This window comes from Barbus barbus (genome assembly GCF_936440315.1).
Source record: "Barbus barbus genome assembly, chromosome: 14".
Classification (NCBI taxonomy): domain Eukaryota; kingdom Metazoa; phylum Chordata; class Actinopteri; order Cypriniformes; family Cyprinidae; genus Barbus; species Barbus barbus.
The window spans coordinates 28,350,472-28,376,134 of NC_136742.1; the positions used below are offsets into that span (position 1 = coordinate 28,350,472).

The following is a 25,663-nucleotide window of genomic DNA, read 5'->3' on the forward strand; positions in this document are numbered from 1 at the left end:
AAATGTTTACAGTCTACAGCAAAAATAAAGGAATTGGCCTTACTGTTCCAATACTTATATATATATATATTCAGACTATAATATAAACAATAATCGAATATCAGTGATACTAAAATAACATTGCATCTCTGCTCCAACTCACACATTAAAAATACATCATTTTTAATGCATTAATCCTTTAAAAATAATTAATTAAAACTAATATATATAAATTAATGAATTTAAGTTTTTCTGCACTGATTTAAGGCCTTCATTTGGGGAAAATTCTGACATTTTAAGATCTGTTTAAGCCCTACAGAAACCCTATAAACAAATTAATAAAGCAGTCAGACAGAAAAACATGTGCATAACAGTGTCACAACTCAACTGGGCTGTTTTACCCATCAGACTGTGGGTTAGTAAAGCACAAACACGTGAGTGAAGTGTAGCATGACTCAAAACCTCAGGAAACCAATCTCTTGTTTCCTCTTTCTCTCTCTCTGTCTGTCTGCTGTTCCTCTCAACGCTCATGCATGAGAGGATCACAGCACTTTTGTTCACATGCAAATCTCTGATCTGTCTGGTGCATAGAAATGGTTTTTGGGAACTTGGCATGATTTTTGTAACTTTTTGTTTATTAAAATACCATATTTTCAGCCTGCTTGACTGAGCCCCGTTTATTATAGGCTTATAACTTCATGGACAGAATATAAGAAAAGGAAGAGTTCAAAAGATTTCAAGTGCTAAATAGCAAACAGTAGTGTGCAGACAGAATCCCAGATAACAGGTTATAAAATTGTTGTCGGAACATTGTTTTGAAATGTTTCTAAAATATTGAAATGGCCAGTTTTCTTGTAGTGATTATAACAAAAAAAAAATTTCTTATGGCATTTTGCTCATTTTTCACCCAGAATATAATGTTAGGCCTATTTGAATGTTAATTTTTAATATTTTTAGAATGTTAAAATGTCAAATTTTCTTTTCGTTTTAAAGTTTACAAAACTTTTTTTTTTTTTGAAGTAGCTACACTACCATAACATGTTATATGTTAAATTTTGTTATATAACGTTATGAGAACGTTCCATAAACATCTTTAAGAACATTTTGTCCTATAGGTCTTACACTTAGAATATAGGTTATAATGTTTAGAAAACGTTAGTGAAAGTTGTGAGAATGCTCCGTCAGCTGGAAAGAATATAGTTAATAAATTATGAATATATAACTTAAAATATATTTTATGTTTTAATATAATTAAAAGTATAATTAATTTAGTACAACATTTGCTATCTACCCTATTTTCTTTAAAACAAACAAACCTTTTCATAATTCCAGAAAGAACAAGCTATTTTTTAGTTTATTAGTTCAACTTGATGGTTTTATTCTTTCGACATGCGAAGTGCTACAAACAGCAGATATCGAACGTCAGTGAGAGCGGCTCACTGATTGGACAAGAGGATCATCTTACAAAAGCCACTCGGAACGATGAGAGCTGCGCGCTGATTGGTCAGCAAAATCACCTCACAGCCGCTACAATGTGTCACGAAAGCTGCGCGCTGATTGGACAGCAGGATCACCTCACAGCTGTCACTCAAAGCGATACCTGCAAGAGCTGAGTTGGTTAAAATAAACTATCTTTTATATGGCTCTGTTTCGCTTCTTCTGACAGCTGGATGATCACAGATATTCCTGTACTGAATTCGGTCTAATAGCTATTAAAACGCGGGAGGCGATTTTAAATTAAAGGCGTGAGTGAATATGTAAGTGAAGAAAGGAAGAAGTCATTTTTACTGATTGGCTGGTCGGCATCTTTTCTCGGGAGGATGTAATTTTTTTTTTTTTTTTTTTTTGGTGTACGTGATGTCACTCACGTTGTTGGTCAGAATATGAATGTATGAATGTTACAGTGTTTGTCCTTCACTCCTCTGAGAACACCATGAGCTGAACGGGGCTTTGCTAGAGGTGAGAGAGACTTTATGTATGAACATAGTCATTTAACCTAGTAAACCACTACAGCAAGCTATTAATGTGGGATGTGAAATGAAATTGTGAATATGCTGTTGATATTCTTACACGTCTGTAAACATTGTTTTGGTATTTACTCTGATTATATAACTCACATAATGTCAGCTGCTGATGAATCAGTGTTTTCCTTCACACTTTCAAAGCTGATATTTTATCACTCTTCTAATGTTGATGATCCATATTAGTCCTGATTCACAAGACTTTTTCTTTTAATATCAGTGAGCTACAATATAACTGGATAATAACATTTTAAGACAGATAAATAATACTAAAATATAAACTATATATTATTAAGTAATAAAACGTTATTTACTAAATTATAATACTTTGAATTATTATTCGTTTATTATAATTAATAAGTTGATGAATATGTATTATTAATATTTTATAATGCATGTTATAGTATATATATTAATATGTCATTATTGAATACAAATAGCTGAAAAGAGATTCTGACAGTGCACATTTCTCTCATTCTTTCTGCTTTCCTTGTCCTTTTTGCATGTGAACGACTGTTTTGAATAATGTGACTAATTCTCGGATAGGGCTCAATTTTGCATTCACTTCACCTAAAGCTTCAGTGAGAAACGGATGGCTTTGTAGTCCTCCTCTCTGGATATTTCTGGATTCATCTGTTCTCTTAACTCAGTTAGCATGTCTGGGGTTGACATTATTCAATTATGGAGGAATATGATACCAGGAGGAGTACAGCAGCTATAATCTCACATGAGCACACTGACATTTTGTATCTAAGTACAGAACAGATTCTGAAATCTGATCCTGTGGTGTTTGACAGACAGATGGTCTTTAATAGCGTCTGTAAATATGTACGTTATGGTCAGATCGCTGACCTTTGTGATCATCTGAGGACTGAATGTTCCATATCGTTCAGACAGTATTTGATAAAAGTATTATGTCTGTTTGCTCAAGTGCAGAAGTAACTGGTGACCGAATTCCTGCTGGCTTGACCTTCTCCAGAGGATATGACAGAAAATCAATTATTCATTTGTGCTTGTGAGGGTATCAGAGTAGTGTGCAGAGGATCAACTGGATTGCAATTCTAAAAAGACATGTTGGTAAAAGAATTGCCTTTGTCATGAATTAGTATTTGAAGTTGTTCATTATATTCTATATACATGATGTTTTGCACCACTAGTGGCACCAAATGTAACTGGAAAAATAACTAGATTTTTACATTTTCGGAAGGAAATGTATGTAATATGCCCATACAAAAGTTGCTGCCGCAATGCTAAAGGTTTTCAAATGCATTTTAGAGCAGGTTCATGTTAAAACATTTAGTTCATATGATATTCTGGTCTCTCAGGTTCTTTATTCGATATATGTCTGTAAGGTATAGTTCACCCTCACCCTCAGGCCATCCAAGTTTTAGATGAGTTTGTTTCTTCATTGGAACAGATTTGGGGAAATTTAGCATTGCATCACTTGCTCACCAATGGATCATCTGCAGTGAATGGGTGCCGTCAGAATGAGAGTGTCACGAATCCTGGCCATGAATTTCCATTTGTTCACCACCAGAGGTCACCCGCTCACCACATGGACTTTTACACTACACAGCACATTGGACTCCATTTCCCATCATACATTGCACTTACGACACACAGCTGGCACCAATCTCTCATTACCCTGATTGCACTGCTGATCACACAAGCACTCATGCTATATAAACTTGGGACATTCTCTTGTTCGCTGCCAAGTATTGTCTAGCCTAGCTACCTTACAAAGCGTTCCTGTATATCTTGTTTGATTTCCTGTGTTTTGATTCCTGCCCGTGTTCCTGGATTATTCTCTCTGCCTTGCCCTGTTTGGATACTGTTTGCCGATCGTCGACCCACGCTTGCTCTAGGATTGCTCTTGTGTCTTACCTATGCCATACCGGTTTGCTCCCATTGAGCCTGCCTGTATTACGACCATGTTTGCTAATAAAGCCTTGCAAATGGATCCTCATGTCTCGTTGACCCCGTAACAGAGAGTCCAAACATCTGATAAAAACATCACAGTAATCCACACTACTCCAATCCATCAATTAACATCTTTTGAAATGAAAAGCTCTGTGTTTGTAATGAACAAATGCATTAAGACATTTTTTAACTTCAAAATGATACAATACGAGTCCTCTATCCATAATATTGCTTTCCCCAGTGAAAAAGTCATCTTTTCTGAATTAAGAGAGAAATATGCACAGATCAAACACCATTTATAACCCAAAATAGTCCAAAACAGTTCTAAACAAATATGTTGGTGGATTTTGATGTGAGAAGACAACAGGGGATGGACTTTTTCACTGGAGGAAGTGTTATTATGGACTCATATTAGGTCAGAAGCAATGGTTTAAAGTTAAAATGTCTTCAAAATGCTTCACAAGACATTAATTGATGGACTGGAGTGGTGTGGATTATTGTGATGTTTTTATCAGCTGTTTGGACTCTCATTCTGACGGCACCCATACACTGCAGAGGATCCATTGGTGTAATGCTACATTACTCAAAATCTGTTCCCATAAAGAAACAAACTCATCTACACCTTTGATGACCTAAGGATTTAAACATTTTAAGCAAATGTCCATTTTTGGGTGAACTATTCCTTTAATAAAAGAAAACGGCACACTCTATTCCATAGAGTTCATACTGACCATTCGCCACAATGTACAGGATCAATAATTGATGTCTCTTCTCCTTTCTCCATTTAGACTCAGACCATGAATTACGTGGGTCAGTTGGCGGGGCAGGTGTTCGTGCAGGTGAAGGAGCTCTACAGAGGTCTCAATCCCGCCACGCTGTCCGGCTGCATCGATGTCATTGTTGTCCGGCGGCCGGATGGAGCTCTGATCTGCTCTCCATTTCACGTACGCTTCGGAAAGATGGGCGTCCTGAGATCACGAGAGAAAGTGGTGAGTAGTACAGTTAAGGTAACAGTGATATGACTTGATATTATATGTATTGACTTCTCTTCTCTCTCTCTCTCTCTCTCTCTCTGTCAAACAGGTGGACATTGAGATCAATGGGGAACCTGTGGATTTACACATGAAGTTGGGAGAGAACGGAGAAGCTTTCTTTGTCAAGGAGACTGAAGACGATCAGGTGCAAACATACAAGCCCTCACATTTTGCTCGGCAGTCACCAATATTCATCCTAGTTTCCTTTCCAAAACTGTAAACACACTAAACTTGTGCTCCATTAACTTATATTCATATTAAGCACTGGAGACCAGAAAACGCAAGCTCAAGTTTGGTGACCACTGAATTAAAGATATTTGACCAGTACAGGATCTAAACATAAGAGATCTCGCGATTACATAAATGTAAAGCTGCATGGAAGTCTGAAGTAATTTAACATCAAAGTCTACTTTGATCCTGCTGTGATCTTATTCCAGCCTTCTAGAACAGAGCAGCATTCTGGAACCGATCAGAGCGGTGATTCTGGAACACAACAGGATACTTTTAGAATTAAAAATATTTTCAAAGTATTCAAAGTTCTCAAATTCAAAAAATAACTGCCATATTCTAGAACAGCACAGTGATTTTAGAACAAAGCTTAACTCTAGAATAAAATGCCATTTTATAACAGAAGTGTTCTAAAACAGATTTAGAACTAAAACAGTTCTAATACAGTGTAAAAAAAACTGTTTTCTGATCTGGATCATATTGAAAGTAACACAAGAAGTAAATACAGGAAGTGCATTGAGACCTCTGTGAATTTGACATTCTTTGGGAAGAGAAAAGAAAGAAGATGTTTGTTTATAAGAATCAGCCTTTGCGGTTCTGAGTGGACATCCTCTTTTTAATTCCCACAGTCTTATTTTCCTAATTTCATCTGTTTTGTTGTTATTTAACACTGTAGCTTATTACACTGCACTTTACATTTATACAATAAAGTTACATGGCTCATTCAGAGCCAAAACAAATGTTTTACTAATGTCTGTTGATAGCACACTGTGTTTACAGTACAGTCTCATGTTAGCTTTTCTTTTCTGAATTTCCTTTGTGATTCCTTACAGGAAGTGATTCCACCTTACCTGGCTACATCTCCCATTCCATCCGACGCGGGGCTTCTGATGGGCTCCAGCAATGAGAATGTAATAATGAAGAAGAGGAGGAAGAGGAGAAGGAAGTTTAGAATGGAGGATGTGAAGAGGGAGGAGAGCGTGGAGTTCTCAGAGGAAGAACTGTTCAACATCGACATCAATGACAGCGAGCAGCCTGATCAGAACAGGTCCGCTGACCCTTTTAATTATAAAAGACTCTAATATCATCCTAATAATCAGTATATTGGAATGAATTCTGAAGGATCATGTGAAGTAATGATGCTGAAAATTCAGCTTTGCGTCACACGAATACATTACATTTCAAATATATTCAAATAGAAAATATTTATTGTAATGATATTTCACAGTATTACTGTTTTTACTGTATTTTTGTTCAAATAAATCCAGCCTTAAAGACTTATTTTCAAAAACATTTAAAGGGGTCATTGGATGCCCATTTTCCACAAGTTTATGATTTTTATTTAGGGTCTTAATGAAAAGTCTATAACATACTTTGGTTAAAGTTTCTCAATGGTAGTGTAAAAAACACCTTCTTTACCCTGTCAAAATCAGATCTGTTTTTCATCAAGCCGTTTTTTAGTTCATGTTGCTTTAAATGCTAATGAGCTCTGCTGACCCCGCCCCTTTCTACCTTGGGGTGATGAGCAGTACTGTTTACTTCAGCCGCGAAACTGGCTAACTAGCATGTTATTAGGAAAGGCGATTTGCAAAGATTCATAAAAAAACCTTATACTCACTTCTTCTGTAGATGAAGCTGGATCACGAATGATTCGCGCGAACATAGACGCATATATGCAGATAGGGATTGGCGCATTCCCTTCAAAGCGAAAGTAACGTTAATCCTCTGCGTCTTCAGCGGCTCAGATGTCGGGAGTAAATGACGACTGCTTTATTCATTATTACATCCAACAACTAAACACTTCAATCGTTTAATCTGAGACATTCTTGTCTTCCTCTGCACCGGAGTCGACACAATGGCGGACAGCTCTCAGCTCACTCAGGGCGGGTATAAGGTAAGACAGACTTGTCATTTAACTATCGTGGGAGCGGTGTGAGAACAACGTCATTCTGACAGGGCTCTCAGAACGGCCTGATTTGAAAAAGGGGATTTTAAAATAGGGATTTGGGTGGATTTTTATCACTATAGGATGGAAACAACTTGAAAAGTGAATTTTGCATCCGATGACCCCATTAAAAAATAATTAAACTTTTCACCAGCAGTATATATAGTTGCTTATGATGGTATCTTCCTGTGTGTGTGTGTGTGTGTGTGTGTGTGTGTTTCTATGTATGTAGAGATCTGATGAACGGAGGTTCATCCACTGGAAACAAACAAAACACAATTCATGCACGTTCAGATGGAGAGTGGAGTCCTGTTCACAGGTACAGGACTCGCTCAAACATACTACTATTTGCCACAAAATATATATATATATTTTCTGCTAATGATAAAACTATTGCTTAATAATCTCTGTCAGTGATTTCTCTCTGATATTTTAGCTTTATTAGCATAGTATTGATGAGTTTTGCATATTATTGCATATAAATTTTGCATATTTTAGTTTGTGCTATAAAGGAACCTGTTTTTCTCTCCAGTCCTAATGTGTCTCGTCCCTGCACCCCTAAAAGTGACTCTGAGCTGCTTAAAGATCAGCAGGAGGATTCAGCCATGTTGTGGTCCTGGGGGGAGTTACCACAAGCCTCCAAGGTCAGAATTAAACCAACTCACCGACACATTCACCCAACTAACAACTATAACGTGTGATTTCAATTACCCCTCCTATAATAAACTCATACTTACTCCATAACAAAATGATGTATTTCCAGCCATCGTTTCTGTCATCGAAACCAAACGTCCTGCCTGCGTGCCCACTGTCAATCCCGGTCTCTGACAACACACATTTCAGAGTCATCCCTGACACGGCCGTCCATGGCCACGACAGAAACAGGACATTACATTCTGACGGCCAATCAAACAGAGCATCTTGCATGGTGTCAGCGGTGGAGGAGGGAGGAGCAAATACTGGACCCCGCCCACAAAATAAGACTGATTCCCCTTCTAAAAGAAAAGGTTATTAGTGCATTAGTTGATCTTTGGTTAAAAATTCAGCTTGTTTATGTGTATTACATAATTCATAGTGATTCATGTGTTCTCATGCAGATAAGAAAAGCCGCCATCTGGGTTCTGACGGCGTGTATTTGGATGATATAAAAGATCTGGAGCCAGAAGTGGCGGCACTTTACTTCCCTAAAAGGTGCGTTATCATATTGTCACCTCTCTGTGAAGCTGTGTTAAGCCTGACAAATGAAATAGTAGTCTGGAATTATCAATCTAATTTTAGAGAATTTTATTAAGTAAATGTAAGAATAATGTTATACTGTCATTAATATTTAAAGACAAACTCTTACTGAAGCAACTTAAGTTTACTTGATTATCCATATCATTTTTTTTTTTTAAATCATGGTAAAATGTGGGTATCAAATATGGTACATTAGGCTTTTGGGGAATGTTTGAACCTTTCAGACAAAGTTTTGTGCTTTTGTTATTTTATGGTTTTATATTTGACACATTAGGCTTTTATGGCTCATACAGTATGATATAGTGAAATTATGGAGTTCATAATTGAGAAGTAAAAACACCTCATTTCCAAAATGAACAAAAATATACAATTTAGTGCAGATGCTGATATTAATATGTCCAAAATTTAAGATAAAATTCTGATAGCTTCAGATAGTAATGTAAATCAGTAAGATTTTACTTCTTCAGTCCAGTAAGTGTTCATTTTAAAATATTACTAACAATATTAGAGTTATTCTTATACTGAGTTTATAAAAATCATTAAAACAAATGACAGCAAAGACATGTGTACCACGACCTGAAGTGGAGACGTTTACTTGCTAAACAAGTATAAACTATCACTCTGATGACAGAAGGCATGTAGTAGATCGTGTACAACAGGCTTTTCAGCAAAGATTTGATCACGGTGATCATTTAGAGGACAAATTTGGGTATCAAATATGATGTAGCAGGCTTTATAGGGTTATGATAGAGTAGCTAAGATTGCTTATCCATCTTTTTCCTAACGAGCCTTCGTTTTAAATTATGGGAGGCATTTCTGGTTTGAGGAAGTTCCACTCAAAAACACTGCAACAAATCATTTTAAATCATAATCCTTATCCGTCATTTTGACTGAATGGCCTGTAAATTTTCATTCATTTTCTTTTTCTCAGAAGTTAGGAGAATAACGTTATGTTTGGTATATTAATGTGATGTGATATAACAACAATATCTATAAAATAGCTCTTTTCCTTTGTATTCCGCTGTAAGCGAATGAAAAAAAGTCAACATATACTGTGCATTTGTGGTCTGCTGTCCTGATTTAATTTATGAGATAAACCATGAATAATTCCCTGGAATGCACTAAGAAACTTTAATTTTTCTCCCCAAATTCTCATGTCTCTTTCCAGGTTTGTTTTCACATAGATGCTGTAATATACTGTAGTATAATGACATATATTACTATAATGATATTTAACACATCCGTAATATTGCTGCGGATAGAAGGAGGATCTTCAAGGAGTTATTCATGGTATGTTGAAAGTAATTTATTAATGCTTTTACACTTTTAAATTTCCTTTTAATGATTGATAGTTGAAGGGTGAGTAAAATAAAATCACTTCATACCCAGTTTTTGAAAATGCTTATTATTGTGTTTATAGAGCGAAGCTTTTGCTGATTGTTTACAGTGTAAATGAAAGTTAAGGTCCTTGCACACTGAGTCCGAAGTGTTTCTTCCTATCAAAATGCTTGCTACGGATGCGAAAATCGAACCTGATCCCAATTTTTTTTATGACGGATGAAAGTTTCGGAGGCAGTGTGTTAATGTAATTGACACAACGTGAGGTCGTATTTATTTTTTTAAATGCGAAAAATTCAGACGAAAATTTCAGATTCAGTGTGCAATAACCTTTACTCCCATAATTTGTGCAAAGCATCATGGGCCGGTATTTGTGATGGTATTTTGTGTTTTCTCAGTGGTTCAGAGCGTAGCGGTGAGAACGGCGTTCGCAGTGGGACGGTGTCTCCTCAGTCCATGTGCAGCTCGGGAGCCGACAGCGGCGTGGACAGTTATGACCTGCCCTTTATGGCCATCTCTCTGTGTGGAGGACTCACAGAAAACAGAGAGATCACTAAAGGTGCACAGACCCAATCAGCACCGCTTATTAATTATGTACAACAGGAATTGAAACGCATTTGTTAAGCATTCATGTACATTACATTCCCTGTTAATGCATCATTATTGATTTCCTGTCCCTCTCTCTATCATCCAGAACATTTCCAGCAGAAGTCTGTGTCATTTCAGCAGTTTGCTGATACTCCATCCATCATTGATGACCCTAATCTGGTGGTGAAGATCGACTCTAAGTGAGTGTCACGTTACTGTTATCGATTCTCATCTCATTTGTCTTGGACTGAAATAATAGCTGCTATATTTGTTTCCTTTTACCTGTGCAGGTATTATAACTGGAGCACCGCTGCTCCTATTATGTTGGCTATGCAAGTCTTCCAGAAACCATTGCCTAAGGTACACACACACTCTTGTACATCAGTGTTTTCATTTCATTTCACTGACTTCCAGAAGTCACTCTGTAGCATTTAGTGGCTGTTTTGTAATTAAATAAATATTTAATACTAGTACTGGTTTGATTCAGTAACATAAATGAGTGTTTTTAGTATTTAATCAGATATACAGTTATGGATGATATAGTTAAAGCAATAATTATTTTCAGGTAATAAATTAAACAAAAAACTAAAACTGATTGTTTTAAATCCCACAATTATAATGTACAGTATAAAATGGATATTGATTTGGAGATTTGTTAGATATTATATTTAACAGTGTTATTAAATTATTAGTATTATAAAACTGTATAAAATGGGCACATAAGAATACATTTAAAAATCTATTAAATAAATTTATTTTGTGCCCCCGTATAATATATACATTATTTATGTTCAAAATTTTGGGCGTCTGTAAGATTTTTTAAAACAAATTAATACTTTTATTCAGCAAAGGCGCTTTAAATTAATCAAAAGTGACATAAACGAGATTTGTATGTTACAAAATATTTCTATTAAAAAAAAAGCTTTTCTTTTGAACTTTCTATTTATCAAAGAATCCAAAACACATGTTTTATGGCTTCCACAAAAATATTAATGTTGAACTGTTTTCAACTGATAATAATCAGAAATGTTTCTTGAACATAATCAGCATATTAGAATGATTTCTGAAGGATCATGTGACACTGAAGACTGGAGTAATGATGGAGGAATAAATTACATTTCACAATATATTGAAATAGAAAACACCAATTGTAATAATAGTTCATAATAATGCTGTTTTTACTGTACTTTTGATCAAATAAATGTAGTCTTGGTAAACAAACACAAGACATTTGTAGTTTGACAAATAAGAAGACTCACAGTAACGCTGTGATCACGTTTTCCCATCTGTTTTCTTGTCCTGTGTGTGTGTGTGTGTGTGTGTGTGTGTGTGTTTAGTTTGCAAGGCTCAGTCATGTGTGTTCTGTGCTGGAGATTGTCTTCTGTCACCTGCTTCGTTTCTTTCCTTCCTCAGTTCGTTGCAGTAGTTTCTATCAGTCCTCTTCCCTGCATGAGAGTCCAGTATTTGTTTGATTTCTTGTGGCTTTGGAGTTTATTTTGGGAGTTTTTCAGTTGTTGAGCATTACGCTTGTGCGCATGTCCCTCACAGACCACTGTAGAGAGACTTCTGAAGGAGAAGATGCCCAGAAACCGAGGATGGTGGTTTTCATGGCGAGGAAGAACAAACAGCACCAAACCGGTACTCAGATACATACACTTCATCACCTTGGACTTTAATTCAAATGGTCCACTAGAAGGTTTTGTGACTTTCTGTGAAGTCCTGAAGTGTAAGTCCTTTGTGTGTGCAGGATTCAGTCTCAGGTGGTTCAGCATGCCCTGCAGGAGACGAGACCATCAAGAACAGGTTCAGATCTGATGGAATCATTTCATCTGGAATATAGCAGTCTGTAAGCCTTCATATGCCTGACCGAACGTTTGTTTACAGGCACACAGACGAATCCTCCTCCAGTGATGAAGACTTAACTGCCAAACAAACCCCCGTCCCTGTTCACACAGACCCCGCCCCTGCAGGAGGGGGCGTGTCCTATCAGAAAACGCTCCGCCTCTCTTCAGAACAGCTCGTAAGTATATTAAACTTAAGAAATTTAAACTTTTTTATTATTTATTTATTTATTTTAAAAAACTTGACCCTCTAACACTTAGACTTTCTATTTCTATTCTACTACTTGCTTTATTTTTATTAAAAAACCCAAAAACAATTAATGTTCTCTTTTCTTTTTCTATTCCATCTACTTGTTTTTGGTTATTTTTAAAAAACAAACCAAAAAAATAAAATGAATATTATACATATTATTGCTCTTTTGTTGGCTTTGTTTGCTTCCATTGTCCTCATTTGTAAGTCGCTTTGGATTAAAGCATCTGCTAAATGACTAAATATGATTAAAAAAATAAAATTATTATTGATTTAAAAAAAAAATTACACTCAATAAAAATGAGTTTTATAAATTAGATAATAATTCATGTTTATAATTAACAAATTTAATGCCACACTAAATACTACAAGAAAAACAAATTTATTTGAGCCCAAAATAGTAATAAACTGTGCCAATTTGCTAGACATTTCACTACAAAACAGAATCCAGGAATTCCATGCAAAACTTGAATCATTCAAATGAACCAATTCACTAGAATGATGCAAACTTTTCAAAACCGCATTTGAGAGGAGGCCTTTTCAGAAGCGTGTGTATTGTGTCTCTGATTGTTTGTCTGCTGTAGGTCAGTCTGCAGCTCAAGGACGGTCCTAATGACGTGGTGTTTAGTGTGACGACTCAGTATCAGGGCACGTGTCGCTGTGAGGGAACCATCTACCTGTGGAACTGGGATGATAAAATCATCATATCAGACATCGACGGCACAATCACCAGGTATATAATCGTGAACATAATTGTAACCTTAGACAATAATATATCTGCTCGCATAACACTGATGCCCTTTCGCAGGTCAGATAAGCTGGGGCACATTCTGCCCACGCTGGGTAAAGACTGGACCCATCAAGGCATCGCAAGCCTGTATCACAACATCAGCCAGTAAGAGCCCACCGATGCTTTCTCTGATGCTCTGATATGTCAGCAGGATGAAGAGGGAAATGCATCTCTATATGTTTCACAGGAACGGGTATAAGTTTCTCTACTGCTCGGCGAGGGCGATCGGCATGGCTGACATGACGCGGGGTTACCTGCACTGGGTCAATGAGAGAGGAACCATGTTACCACAGGGACCCGTTTTACTGAGTCCCAGCAGCCTGCTATCAGCTCTGCACAGGTGATTATACACACAGACAATTCCCATTTGCTGAAATAGCAAAAGAAAAACTCTTCAATAGTGTTTTCACGACTTTCAAAAAATGAAAAAAATTGAGAGAGACTGATAACGGTGGTCAGAAGAGAGAACGATGTCAAATTTACCGCCCCTCTCATAGACGCTGCATTATAAACACCCTCGCATTATTGTTAACTAGATTTTTTGTAATTTGATGCAAAGGTGATATAATACAAAGTATAGTGTTATAAATGTACATACATAAAAAAAAAAAAAGAAAATATAAAAATTTCACCCCCGAATCAATATTTTACAAACTTTTTTTTTTTTGCACATTGAGACAAACACTTTTAATTATTATTTTCTATAGCGGTTAGAATAAATTCCGTTTAAATATACTTTGTTTTCTTTATGCAAAATATGATTTCTTTTTCCGAGATTTGCTCATTTATTCTCTTTTTTATTGGAGTACTAAGTAATATTATTTTTGTCTTATCACAGCCGTATTCTGATATTCCTCCGTCATGTGTTTTTACCCAGCACTTTAGGATACTGAAGAAAAAATATACTGTCATATTTTTTATATGACTTGATAATCATAATCCCGTTTGGCTTTATTCCATTTTAAAGAGGGTTTCAGTGGGTTTTAACGATTTACATATTTAATATCTGAGATAGACTCAGTTAAAATATGCTAAATCTGTAGCATTATGTTGTTGATATAAGTACTTATTTTGTTTGTTTGTTTTGCCTTGTTTGCCTTTTTACTGAAAATCATTTTCAGTCATTAATTCCAAAGAAAGGTATGATTGTATTGATGGAGGTGTTTGCATTTCTGATATTCTTTCAGTGAAAGAGCAGTAGATTAGATTGTCATGCATTGCTTTTCAATAAAATATAACATCAAATATAGTGGCACTCTGATTTATTGCATGTTTTATCTCATTTATCCATAATTGGAAAGTGGAAAATCTCATTATCATTTTTCAGTCTATACAGGTGCTGAAATTCTTCGCCATAAGATGAGAATGACTTAAAGCACAATCTATGATCCGCCAAAAGATATAGACTTGAAGCTCACCAATAATAAAATAACTTACATTCACTCTAATTTGAATAAAAACAATATTTTTTTGTTCAAATATATTTATTGAACATTTTCCAACTTTTAACAGAACACACATGAATTTAAACCATAATCATTAAAAAAAAAAAAAAATCGGCAAAATAAGCATAAGCAGATTTATCATAGGTGACTAAAAAGGAAAATAATAAATAGGTACTCAAATTAAGTGGATAACCACACTAAATATATAGAGGTAGTGCAATATCAGAATCTTATGCACTCACTAGAGGTACATGAATAGAAAAACTCTTCCACTTGACAAATCAATCCCTTGATTATTGATATAAATCTTCCCGACATTATAAAACTGACTGGCCATTAACTAAACATGAAATATTCCAGTGAGATTAGTTCCATTAAAATCCTGTGCCATCCAGATATAGTCACTGTTGGGGGTAACGCGAGTTACGTAATAATACTGTTTTCAAGTAACTAGTAAAATAACGCATTACTTTTTAATTTACAAGAAAATATCTGAGTTACTTTTTCCCATTTATCGCTGTGTGAACATGCTGTATGTAGTTTAGACTAAATGTGAAGTGCATTAATTCATCTCACTCATAAAAAACTGATTTAATATTCATCAAAATGAATTAAAACAGTGAAATGCAAACTCAGAATATGATGCAAACCTGCAATAATTAAATATGTTAAACAACACAAATGTATCTAATCCCATTTTATTAACCAATGTCTTTGCTGCTGACCTTTGATGACCGGTTCAACCATACTAATAATCAAAAATGACTTTAGATAAATTGTGCTTCATTGTTTTTAATTGCTGAAGAGAGTTGAACCTTCTTCTCCTGCGTTCTACTGTACAGATGTAAATTTACTTTTCCTTCAGCCTGAGGTTTATTCAGTACACTTTTTGGTGTGAAAGGGCTTTTACATTTACTATAAATAGAACTTCTTATATTAAAAACAAACAATCAAGCCCTGCTCATATTTTAAAAATTATGCAAAAGTAACGTAACGCATTACTTTCCATAAAAAGTTCATAAGTTACATAATTAGTTACTTTTTCAGGGAGTAACGCAATATTGTAATGCATTAATTTTAAAAGTAACTTTCCCCAACACTGGTCAGAGTCTTATCACGTATCCATCTCATTAATATGTTTTTCCTGGATGCAAATGTAAGTCTCTTTTCATTTGATAATATCAAAGCTTTATCTGGCAGACCAAGGATCAACATTAAAGGATCCACAATCAACTCCTTATCAAAGATATTACTCAGATACAATTTTGGCCCAGTATCTTTGTAACATGACCAAAGACCAAAGACCGTGAGTGCCTTGTGTTAAATGCATGTCTACGGTTCTAAAAAACTGTGTTTAATATAATATTTGAGATTTTTTTTCAACTCTGTGATAATCTCTGACACGGATAGTTTAGATAGTTGGAGATTATTGCGGGTGACAGGTCACGCGATGGGAGGCGTTCCGCGGTGCGCGCGCTCATTGGTGCGCGAGTTTGGGTCCGAGGTTCTGCCGGTTCTCTTGACCCTGACGTCACATCAGAGGAGAGGAGAACACCTGCTGCTCTTGTATGGGACATGGAGGAGCCACTGGTATGAACATGATCTGTCTGTTGTTTAGGTATCTTTGTTTAATGATTTGCGCGTATTATAATAACACAACGCGACGCGCCAAACTACATCGCTTTTGTTGTAAAGACACTAAGAACGCTTTGAAGTGTAACGTTGCACAGCTTTGGTAGTTATAATAGCTAAATCATTTTGTTGAGTACCTTAGCAGTATGAACACGGCGAGAAAAGTGTTTTTGTTTCACTTTTAATTTTGCTTCCTTTATTAAAAACAAGGAAAGTAAACTACGCAGGATGCGTTTTGCGCTTAAAAAAAAAAAAAATAGTTCACCTTTCTGAATTCAAATTATATGACTATATAAATCTATTGCCAATCTTTTCAAAAGTTATGGTTATAATTTGTCGTGAAGTGAAAGTGGCTTACACTAGGGTTAAGGTATGATTTTGACATTGGTGGGAACCTAACAGCAGACAACATCCATCCATCCAACTACTACCCCAACATTTTCGCATTTATGATAGACTTTTGACCACAGTTTCATGTCAGTTAAAGTCTTTATTTATAGCTATGGTAGCTACCATACTCATAATTCATAAAGAGAGTTTTCTTTATTCAGCGTTTATCTAAACAATATGGAAACTATCCAAAGCTCTGTTAATCCTAAAACAGTAACAACGGCATCCCTACTGTATATGTGTCCTCATAAGATGTAAATGTATTACCTTTTGTTGTTTTGTACTGTTTCATAAAAAAGAAAAAAAGAAATCAGAAATACGATAAATTCTCTGAATTCCCAATCTGAATCAAAAGATTTGCGAACGTGCTCCGAAGTCCCAATCTGAATCAAAAGATTTGCGAGCCTGCTCCGAAGTCCCAATCTGAATTAAAAGATTCGCGAACCTGCTCCGAAGTCCCAATCTGAATCAAAAGATTTGCGAGCCTGCTCCGAAGTCCCAATCTGAATTAAAAGATTCGCGAACCTGCTCCGAAGTCCCAATCTGAATTAAAAGATTCGCGAACCTGCTCCGAAGTCCCAATCTGAATTAAAAGATTCGCGAACCTGCTCCGAAGTCCCAATCTGAATCAAAAGATTCGCGAACCTGCTCCGAAGTCCCAATCTGAATCAAAAGATTTGCGAACCTGCTCCGAAGTCCCGATCTGAATCAAATGATTCGCAATATGCACTTTGAAGTCCCGATTTGAATAGGCTAACGATTCATGAACCCGCTCCGAATATCCGTTCTGAATCAAATGATTCACGATCCACGCTCTGAAGACCTGATCTGAATAATTATTCGCAAACCATCATTTCAGACAACAATTCAGTTGAGTGAGTCATTTACACTGTAACCGCTCTGACTGATTTAAACTCAAATTCGATGCATCAAAAGACAGATCAAAATAGCCATTCATTTTTAATTTTTGACATCGGTTGTAATGATTTTAAAAAGCAAGTAGTGATGGCTGAAATGGAGCTTTTCGAAACTCGGAGTCAGTTCAACCATTGCATCGCAAAGTGATTCACTGTTTCTAAGCGTTCCAATCGGATGGCGTATAGAGCCAGAGCCAGACTCCCAGATGTGCAGGAGATCTACGGTTCATTCAGCTAACATTCCGATTAGGTTATATTTCAAGAATGTTCTCGGAACATTCCAAAAGTCTAGTTTTTTAAATGTTTTAAAAACATTTTCTTAGTTATGCAAACATAATAGTCATTAAATTTCAAAATTGCAAACATTAAAGTAAAGTTTATTTCAATGTTCTAAAACAAGTAGTAACATTTAAAAAATATAAGACGAATGTCTAGCTAGAATGTTTCTGAATTTTTTTTCCAAGAGCCATGTAAAATAATGTTTTTTTTGCTAACGTTTTTTGAGAGCATTATTAAAGATCATACTGAAACGTTACTGGAACATAACTTTAAGGAAACCTTCTGACAATGTTAGCTGGGTATGTAAACATTATATGGATGTTTTGAGTCTACTTGAACTTATTATTTAGTTGTTGTATTTTTTAAATCTTAATGAAGATGTAATCTTATCAAATAAATACTCATTTTTGGCCATTCAAATACGAAACTGCACATAAGCTAAATGCAACCAAATACAAGGATTGCTGTTTTGATACGGTTTATGTATGAACTGTTTAAATACATTTTTTATTAAACATGTTTGGTGTCTATTTAAACCTGTTTAGGTAATTTCACAAAGTTTACATAATATCTTATTTTGGTTGTATAAAATTAAGAAGTAATTGCGAATAAAATGTAACTTTTATTAAATTAATGTTTATTTTTCAGATACGCAAACCATGCATAAGCTACTGTATATGCAACCCAAATTATGTTTTGCGCTTACAGTCTTGATACTGTTTATGTTTTAACTATTTATATTTCTGCTTTATTGAACATGTAATATTGTGTATATTAGAGTGTGGACGGTGCAGAAGCTGATGGCTTCTTTGACATTCTGGAGGAGAGGAGGCGGAGCAGTGACTTAAGCTACGCCTTCCGGACCTTTAACCCTCAGCCATACCGTGGGGCCATGCCTATTTCAGCTGCCGCTCTCAACAGGATGGTGCTTGAATCACAGCACCTGAGCTACATCATACAGGAGGTGAGAGATAGAGAGTGATGCTTATTAAAAGAAGATGCCACACCAGTTTTTCTCACCGTCTCTCGCTCACACACAGATTATGGTTGAATGTGACGAACCACGTGAGGTGCTTTTAGAGAAAGCGTCTGCGCTGCTGGATGAGATGAGTCAAAACCTTCAGCTGGGATTCATTCGTCTGCTGGGCTTCGCAATGAACAAAGTTTTTAAAAGGGTCTTCAGCTCTATACACGTAAATGAGGATGGACTCACACGGGTTAGAGTTCTTCTGTTCTTTTAAAAATACATTTCCTTTTAAAAGGAAAGCGTCACTGAATTCTGGCTTCATTCAGCTCCAGCAAGCCATTCAGGAGTATCCCGTCATCTTGTTGCCCAATCACAGGAGTTACATGGACTTCATGGTTCTGTCTTACATCATGTTCACTTATGACCTCTCTATCCCCGTCATTGCAGCTGGAATTCGCAAGTATCTATTGACTTTTAATGTAATTGTAGGTGGCAAAATCCCACAGTCACATCATATTTCAAATGTAAGATGCAACTAAATGCTGTCATATCAAAACATAAACATAAAACTACTTGTATTCTGGCGGTGATAGTCAGTTATTTCTCTACTCACCTCTAAATCTGTCCATGTTTATTTCTCTTACAGCTCTAATGGGGATGAAGCTGATTGGTGAGATTTTTCGGCGGTCAGGAGCATTCTTTATCCGTCGTGCCATTGGCTCAGACAAGCTGTACTGGGCGGTGCTGTCCGAGTACGTCAGAACCATTGTGCGGGTGAGAATTGATTTTATTATTAGAGGTTATTTGTCTAGAAATGATCATACAGTACCATTAATATAGTTGTGGGGTTGGTAATTTTCATTTTTTTATTTAAAGAAGTCTCTTCTGCTAACCAAGGCTGCATTTATTTGATTAAAAATACAGGAAAAACATTATTATTGTGAAATATTATTACAATTTCAAAAACTGATTTCTATTGCAAAATATTTTAAAATGTAATTTATTCCTGTGATGCAAAGCTGAATTTTCAGCGTCATTACTCCAGTCTTCAGTGTCACATGATCCTTCAGAAATCATTCTAATATTCTGATTTGCAGCTTGAGAAACATTTCTGAATATTATCAATATTAAAAACAGTTTTGCTGCTTAGTATTTTTGTGGAAAACATTCTTTTCAAGATTCTTTGATGAATAGAAATAATCAAGAACAGCATTTATTTGAAGTAGATTTTTTTAGTAAAAATGATAAATGTCACTTTTGATGTTTATTGTCACTTTTTTAATCAATTTAATGCATCTTTGAATAAAAATATGAATTTGTAAAAAAAAAATTAATAAAACTGTTTGAATGTAAGGAAGAAATTTAATTTAATACAGTAGACTAACATTTAAATTTAAATTTTAATGTACTAGACATAACACTAATAATTTAATAACCCTGATAAATGTAATCTTTAACAAATCAAATGAATATCCATCTTCATACTGTACATTATAAATTCAGTTGTGGAATTTAAAACAATTAATTTTAGATTTTGCTCTTTCAAAAAAATGGACTGTTTACTTTTTAATGCATGTTCCTGATTTGTACAATTAATTAGTGCACATTATTAAAGATCTCTAATAATACTCCCGAATATGTATTTGGAAATAGCCATCTTATATTGCAATACAGAAACACTTATTTAGCCCCAATATTATAATTAGCGCTGATTCAGTTGTGTTTCTGCAGACAGGATATGCTCCATTAGAGTTTTACGTTGAAGGATTACGAAGCAGAACGCTGAAATCTCTCACACCAAAACTAGGTAAGCATGTAGTTAAGATAGTTAGCTGTAAATGTGGGGTTCTGCATGTTCTCCAATTGTGTTTGGATCCTCCCAGGAATGATGCACATGGTGTTGGAGCCCTTTTTTAAAGGAGAGGTGTTTGACATCAGTCTGGTGCCCATCAGCATCAGTTATGAGCGTGTGCTGGAGGAGTCGCTCCTCGCTCATGAGCTGCTGGGAGTGCCAAAACCGAAAGAGACCACAGGGGTACAGTCTGTTTAAAACACAAAGAGAGCCAAAGTCTAATGTGTTTCATAATATTAAGGAAAGAACCTGGTTCTGAGCTCCTGCTGTGCATCTGCAGGCTTTGCTGAAGGCCAGGACTGTGCTGAAGGAGGATTACGGCTGCATGCATGTGTGCTTTGGCAACCCTGTGTCAGTCAGAGACCTGGTGAAGGGAAAAATAAACCCCAGACAGTATAATCTGGTACCCAGGTAATAAACACACTAGGGTTAGTATAGTTAACTAAACCTAAAACTAAAAAAAAAATAAAAAAACTACCACTACTTTACTTAAAATAAGAAACATTTTATTTTAAACAAAATCTAGTTGCTTATGCAATATTTCGCATTTTTATGAAGTTTATAATGAATAAAATAACAAACTAAAACAAATAAAATTAAATAATAATGATAAGAAAACTGATAAAAATAACAAAAACACACCAATAAAAACTCAAATGAAAACAGAAAATATAAAAATGAAAACTAATTTACAATATAAATACAAAAATTACAATAGTATTTCTGTTATACTAAAATAGCACTGATGCACACTTGTCTATTTAAAAAAAAATACTATGTGAAATTGCAGTGATAATTTTAATTGGTTCATTCATTTATTATGAATAAAACAGTTCAATATGAGATATTTAAATAACAAAATGGTATTGAATTATGTTCATCAAAAAATATTTTTTAATTTGGGTTAATTATTATTATTTTTTTTGCTTTACGTTTATATTTCTGTCCAAAAAAATGTCCTGTCTAATCAAATAATGAGTCAAAATAGAGATTTTAACTCTTTCCCTGCCAGAGTTTTTCTGTTGTTGTTGTTGACAGCGACCACCAGCATTTTTGATCATATTCAAAAATCATTCATGACACATTATTTTGTTATACGAAATATTATGTTGTATGAATATCTAAACGATGAATAAATCCAAAAGAGAGAGAAAAAAAAGAAAAAGAACAGAGCCTCTGTTTAAAGAAATTTAGATTTTTGAAAACAAGGAATAACGTTGTGCAATAAAGCACAGAAAACTTCGCCAGTGGTGGGGAAAGAGTTAAAAATCATGATTGATATTCAGTCCCAACACTGCAAATTCAAGGTCAAGTTGAGTGTTTGGCATTGTGGGATATACAGTATTACACACACTGTGTGTGTCGATGAATCCTGCACATTTTTGCATCTTGTTATTCCATGCAAATAGACAAATACTGCACAAAATATACATACTCCATACTGCAGAAGTAGTAGCATGCTATTATTAGCACAAAAAAACTCTTTTTTTGTCTCATTAACAGAGACCTGCCTATGAAGCCCAGTAAGGAGACGCAGGAGTTTGTATCTGGTCTCTCCCACATGATCATCCGTTTGCAGGAGAGAAATGTGGTACTGAGCGCCTGGAACCTGATGGCCGTGGTTCTACTTCAGAACCTCCAGGGCATTGATGTGGACCTGCTGACCCATAAAACCCTGTGGCTGAGGAGACTCGTCCTGCGGTTTGGAGCTCATCTCAGATGGCCCGGTAAGGCTGTGTGTAGAGATGAGGCTCTATAAATAAATGTGGCATCGCATTACACCATACTACATAAAAATACAATCAGCTGGTGGCTTCAGTGCTTTATAGACAGCTTCTGTGGCATGCTGCCAATTGGCAGAGAAAATAATTTTGACTTATTTGTCAGTTTGAATAAGAAAAATGTCATCTATAGACATCTATAGGGCAGGACATTAAAATACACATAAAACATTACACATAAATAAATGAGACTAGCATGATTAAAATCACTTACGAACTGTTCAAAATTATATCTCATATGTCACCGTCTATTCTGGCCATGTAAATTATTTTATTTATTGATGTGCATAAATACCAGAAAAAGTAGGAAAAACTTGATCATAACGAGAACTTCATCAACTGTTTTCCCACAACTTTAGAGCTCAAATAATATTTTTGTACAGAAGAATTGATTTTACAGCCATAAACCCTCTGGAATTTCCCTTAGGCTTCCATTGTAATGTAAGTGCATGCTATAAACATTTGCATGCATTTTTACAAACTGCAGAACGAGTCAAATTATTTTTTGCCATAAAATCAACAGCAGATGCTGTCCATAGAGAAAGCACTAACATATTATAATTTGAGCTGTGTACTAGTCAGAATATTCATGAGCTCTTTCCATGGGTCTCTCACTAGTTTAGTTTTCTGTGTATTGTGAACATCTTGTAAAGGTTCTTTAACTCTGGGACTAAATCCAAACACGTGAATGGGCTCAGCAGCATCCGAGAACAACAAAACCCCCATTGAGGGCCGTTCCTACAGCAACCACACAGACTGAGCGTTCAATATGGGGTAAACGGGACAGAGCTTCTTAAGTTTGTGTGTCGAGTCTTTTGGATACAGAAGATTGTTGTTTAAGTTCCTGTTCATTCCAATAAAAACTTCCTAATAGCAACCACTCATTGCAAAACACCACTCACATCTTCATCAGAAAATCTAAAAAAATCGACTTTTACAGTGTTTGTCATTTAAAAGTATATTTGAAGAGTTTATTCGCAAAAACAGATAATCATGTTTTTTTTACCATGTTGTCATGTTTTTATTGTGTTAGTTAGCTGTATTTTGTAGTTATTTTTTAACCTAATCAAAATTGTTAAAAACTTAGTTATCTGTTTTTGCAAATGAACTCTTCATTTAAAACCATTCTCTCCTCTTTTTTTATGTATAGAGAATGTTTCTGACTCTGAGGTGATGTCATCAAGCCTGAGCCTGCATCACTCAGTGGTGCGCTGTGAGAGGGGGCGTGTCTGTTTGGTGGAGGAGGAGGGGCCAGGGCCTGTCACTCAAGAGGAGGGTGTGTTCAGACGTGCTGCTGCTGTGCTCATATGCGCCTCCTACAGGAATCAAGCAGTACATGTATTCACAAGACCAGCTATGGTGGCGGTCTCTATGATAACAGCTGCAAGAAATAGGACAGGTGAGTCTTATCACAGGAAGTCAACTGGCTACATGATTTCTGCAATGCAGGCGGAATCATGGAATCCAGTCATAAAAATGATATTTACTGTATAATGCGGAAATTTGAATGAATAAATGAATTATTATTGTCAAACATTTGAACCAAGGTTACTCTGTTGTTTCCTTTCTAGACGACGTCTTTCATCATTTTAAGTTCCTGCTGGAACTCTTTTCCAATGAGTTTGTTTTTACTCCTGGTCAAGCAGTTCAGGTGAGTCACACTGTTTAAATAACGCTGTTAAACACATGACATCCATCTTAACATCCGTTTCTCTCTCAGGACTTTGAGGAGGGCTGTTCTTTGCTACAGCAGTCTGGTGTAATCGGCCGCTCTGATGAAGAGATCTATGTGAGGGACAATGGCCAGGAAACCATCATCTTCCTCAGAGCGATTCTGCAACCTTTCATTGAGAGCTACCAGGTGATTATAATCATTTACACAGTTGTCCAGGCAGTTCTCCATCTCCATTGACAAGTAACAATACATTTGATCACACCACAATTAAAGGAATAGTTCACCCAGTAAAATTTGAGGATGAGTACATTTTCAGCAAATTTTCATTTTTGGCTGACCTATTCTTTTAATATAAATGATGATGGTGTGTGTTTAGGTGGTGTTCAGGTACCTGTGTGAAGAGAGTTCGCAGACATTCAGAGAGAAGATGTTTTCAAACAGCATCCGCAGTTTCATCATGAACCTCTTTATTTCAGGTGTGGGTCATTTCCAGTTGGAGATTTCTGGCAATATTTGTGATATAATTTTGTGAATTATGTAGCAGATTGATGCAATCAGATAATGCTATAATTAAAAGATTATCTTGTTTCAGGTGAAGTCGAGTCGTACGAGTGTTTATCGTCTGATCTCCAGAAGAACGTTCTCTCAGCTTTGCTCAGGATGGCTGCTGTGACCAAAACTAAAGTGTAAACAGCTTCAACACACACCTAAGAAATTGAATTTGAAACTGATTTATGGAAACAGAAATTAAGATGATTATAACATCTTTGTCTGTTTTTCAGTGATGAACAGAATGAGTTAACAGTGAATAAATCTGCAGTGAAGAGAATATGGGATTTGCTGAGTAAGATTATTCATTGATTTTTGTTCTGATCAACAGCCTTCTATTGCAGTCTGAAGGGTATTTCTGCTCTGTTGTGTAGTGTAATATGTTGTACTTCCTCTTCTTCATTATAGGCAACGGATGGACCCCTCAGATCAGTGTAGACGCCAGACTGTGATGAGAAGAATCGGACAACTCTCAATTCTTTTATTGTATGTGTTTTTAGGGTCCAACACAGAACAAACCTGCAGTAGCTGCTCTAAAGAACATAATTTACGTGCAACTGTTATTGCCGTATAAATGATTTAATTTTGTAGATCATGTGAAAATCATACAGATATGAATGGTAATCAACAGCAAAAATCAAGATATGAAGATGTGCTCATCTTTTAATGTAAAAATTAATGTTTAACATTAAGGGTTTTAATTTTGACAACTGTTTTAATGAAATTATTTTCTAATTGCATAATTTTTTCAAAAATATATATATTTTTGTATGATGTTGTAATAAACTCTTGATTACTGCTGTATGTAAAGAATCATGAAATAATGGTTTTACAAGATGAGAACAGAAAGCCTTCAGCCGTAAAGATACATGTATTATTCACAAAAATAAGTGCCAAAAAGATACTTTACTACCATGGTATTCAAAACGTACCAGCAGAGTCTTAAAGTGGAGTTTCAGAAAGAGTGTGGTCTAATTCACAAGCAAGCAAATGGTTAGAAAAATGG

General features: G+C 35.6%; 2 protein-coding genes across 2 annotated transcripts; both read left to right on the forward strand.

Moving 5' to 3' along the window:
- Positions 1-1,551: 1,551 nt before the first annotated feature.
- On the forward strand, positions 1,552-14,406 carry LOC306880595 (phosphatidate phosphatase LPIN1-like). The gene is made up of 17 exons (XM_079434217.1): positions 1,552-1,938; positions 4,709-4,909; positions 5,004-5,099; positions 6,016-6,230; positions 7,360-7,446; positions 7,660-7,771; positions 7,891-8,134; positions 8,225-8,318; positions 10,100-10,260; positions 10,396-10,489; positions 10,580-10,649; positions 11,838-11,927; positions 12,037-12,092; positions 12,174-12,309; positions 12,965-13,113; positions 13,189-13,275; positions 13,358-14,406. The coding sequence occupies exons 2-17, from the start codon at positions 4,718-4,720 to the stop codon at positions 13,512-13,514; spliced, it is 2,040 nt and encodes a 679-aa protein (XP_079290343.1). The 5' UTR covers positions 1,552-1,938; positions 4,709-4,717; the 3' UTR covers positions 13,515-14,406.
- Positions 14,407-16,111: 1,705 nt separating this feature from the next.
- Positions 16,112-25,460, forward strand: LOC306880596 (dihydroxyacetone phosphate acyltransferase-like). The gene is made up of 16 exons (XM_079434218.1): positions 16,112-16,205; positions 18,612-18,797; positions 18,874-19,050; positions 19,127-19,256; positions 19,447-19,574; positions 20,532-20,607; positions 20,684-20,835; positions 20,933-21,063; positions 22,156-22,379; positions 23,584-23,832; positions 24,005-24,084; positions 24,154-24,294; positions 24,485-24,584; positions 24,701-24,794; positions 24,891-24,952; positions 25,066-25,460. The coding sequence occupies exons 1-16, from the start codon at positions 16,191-16,193 to the stop codon at positions 25,107-25,109; spliced, it is 1,989 nt and encodes a 662-aa protein (XP_079290344.1). The 5' UTR covers positions 16,112-16,190; the 3' UTR covers positions 25,110-25,460.
- The last annotated feature ends 203 nt before the right edge of the window (positions 25,461-25,663 follow it).

Coding starts and splice junctions, on each gene's coding strand:
- LOC306880595 (XM_079434217.1), top strand. CDS start 4,718: ATGAATTACGTGGGTCAGTTGGCGGGGCAGGTGTTCGTGCAGGTGAAG. Junction 6,231..7,359: donor GAGCAGCCTGATCAGAACAG/GTCCGCTGACCC, acceptor CTATGTATGTAG/AGATCTGATGAACGGAGGTT. Junction 12,310..12,964: donor GCCTCTCTTCAGAACAGCTC/GTAAGTATATTA, acceptor TGTCTGCTGTAG/GTCAGTCTGCAGCTCAAGGA.
- LOC306880596 (XM_079434218.1), top strand. Junction 19,051..19,126: donor ATGAGGATGGACTCACACGG/GTTAGAGTTCTT, acceptor GGCTTCATTCAG/CTCCAGCAAGCCATTCAGGA. Junction 23,833..24,004: donor AGCTGCAAGAAATAGGACAG/GTGAGTCTTATC, acceptor TTTCCTTTCTAG/ACGACGTCTTTCATCATTTT.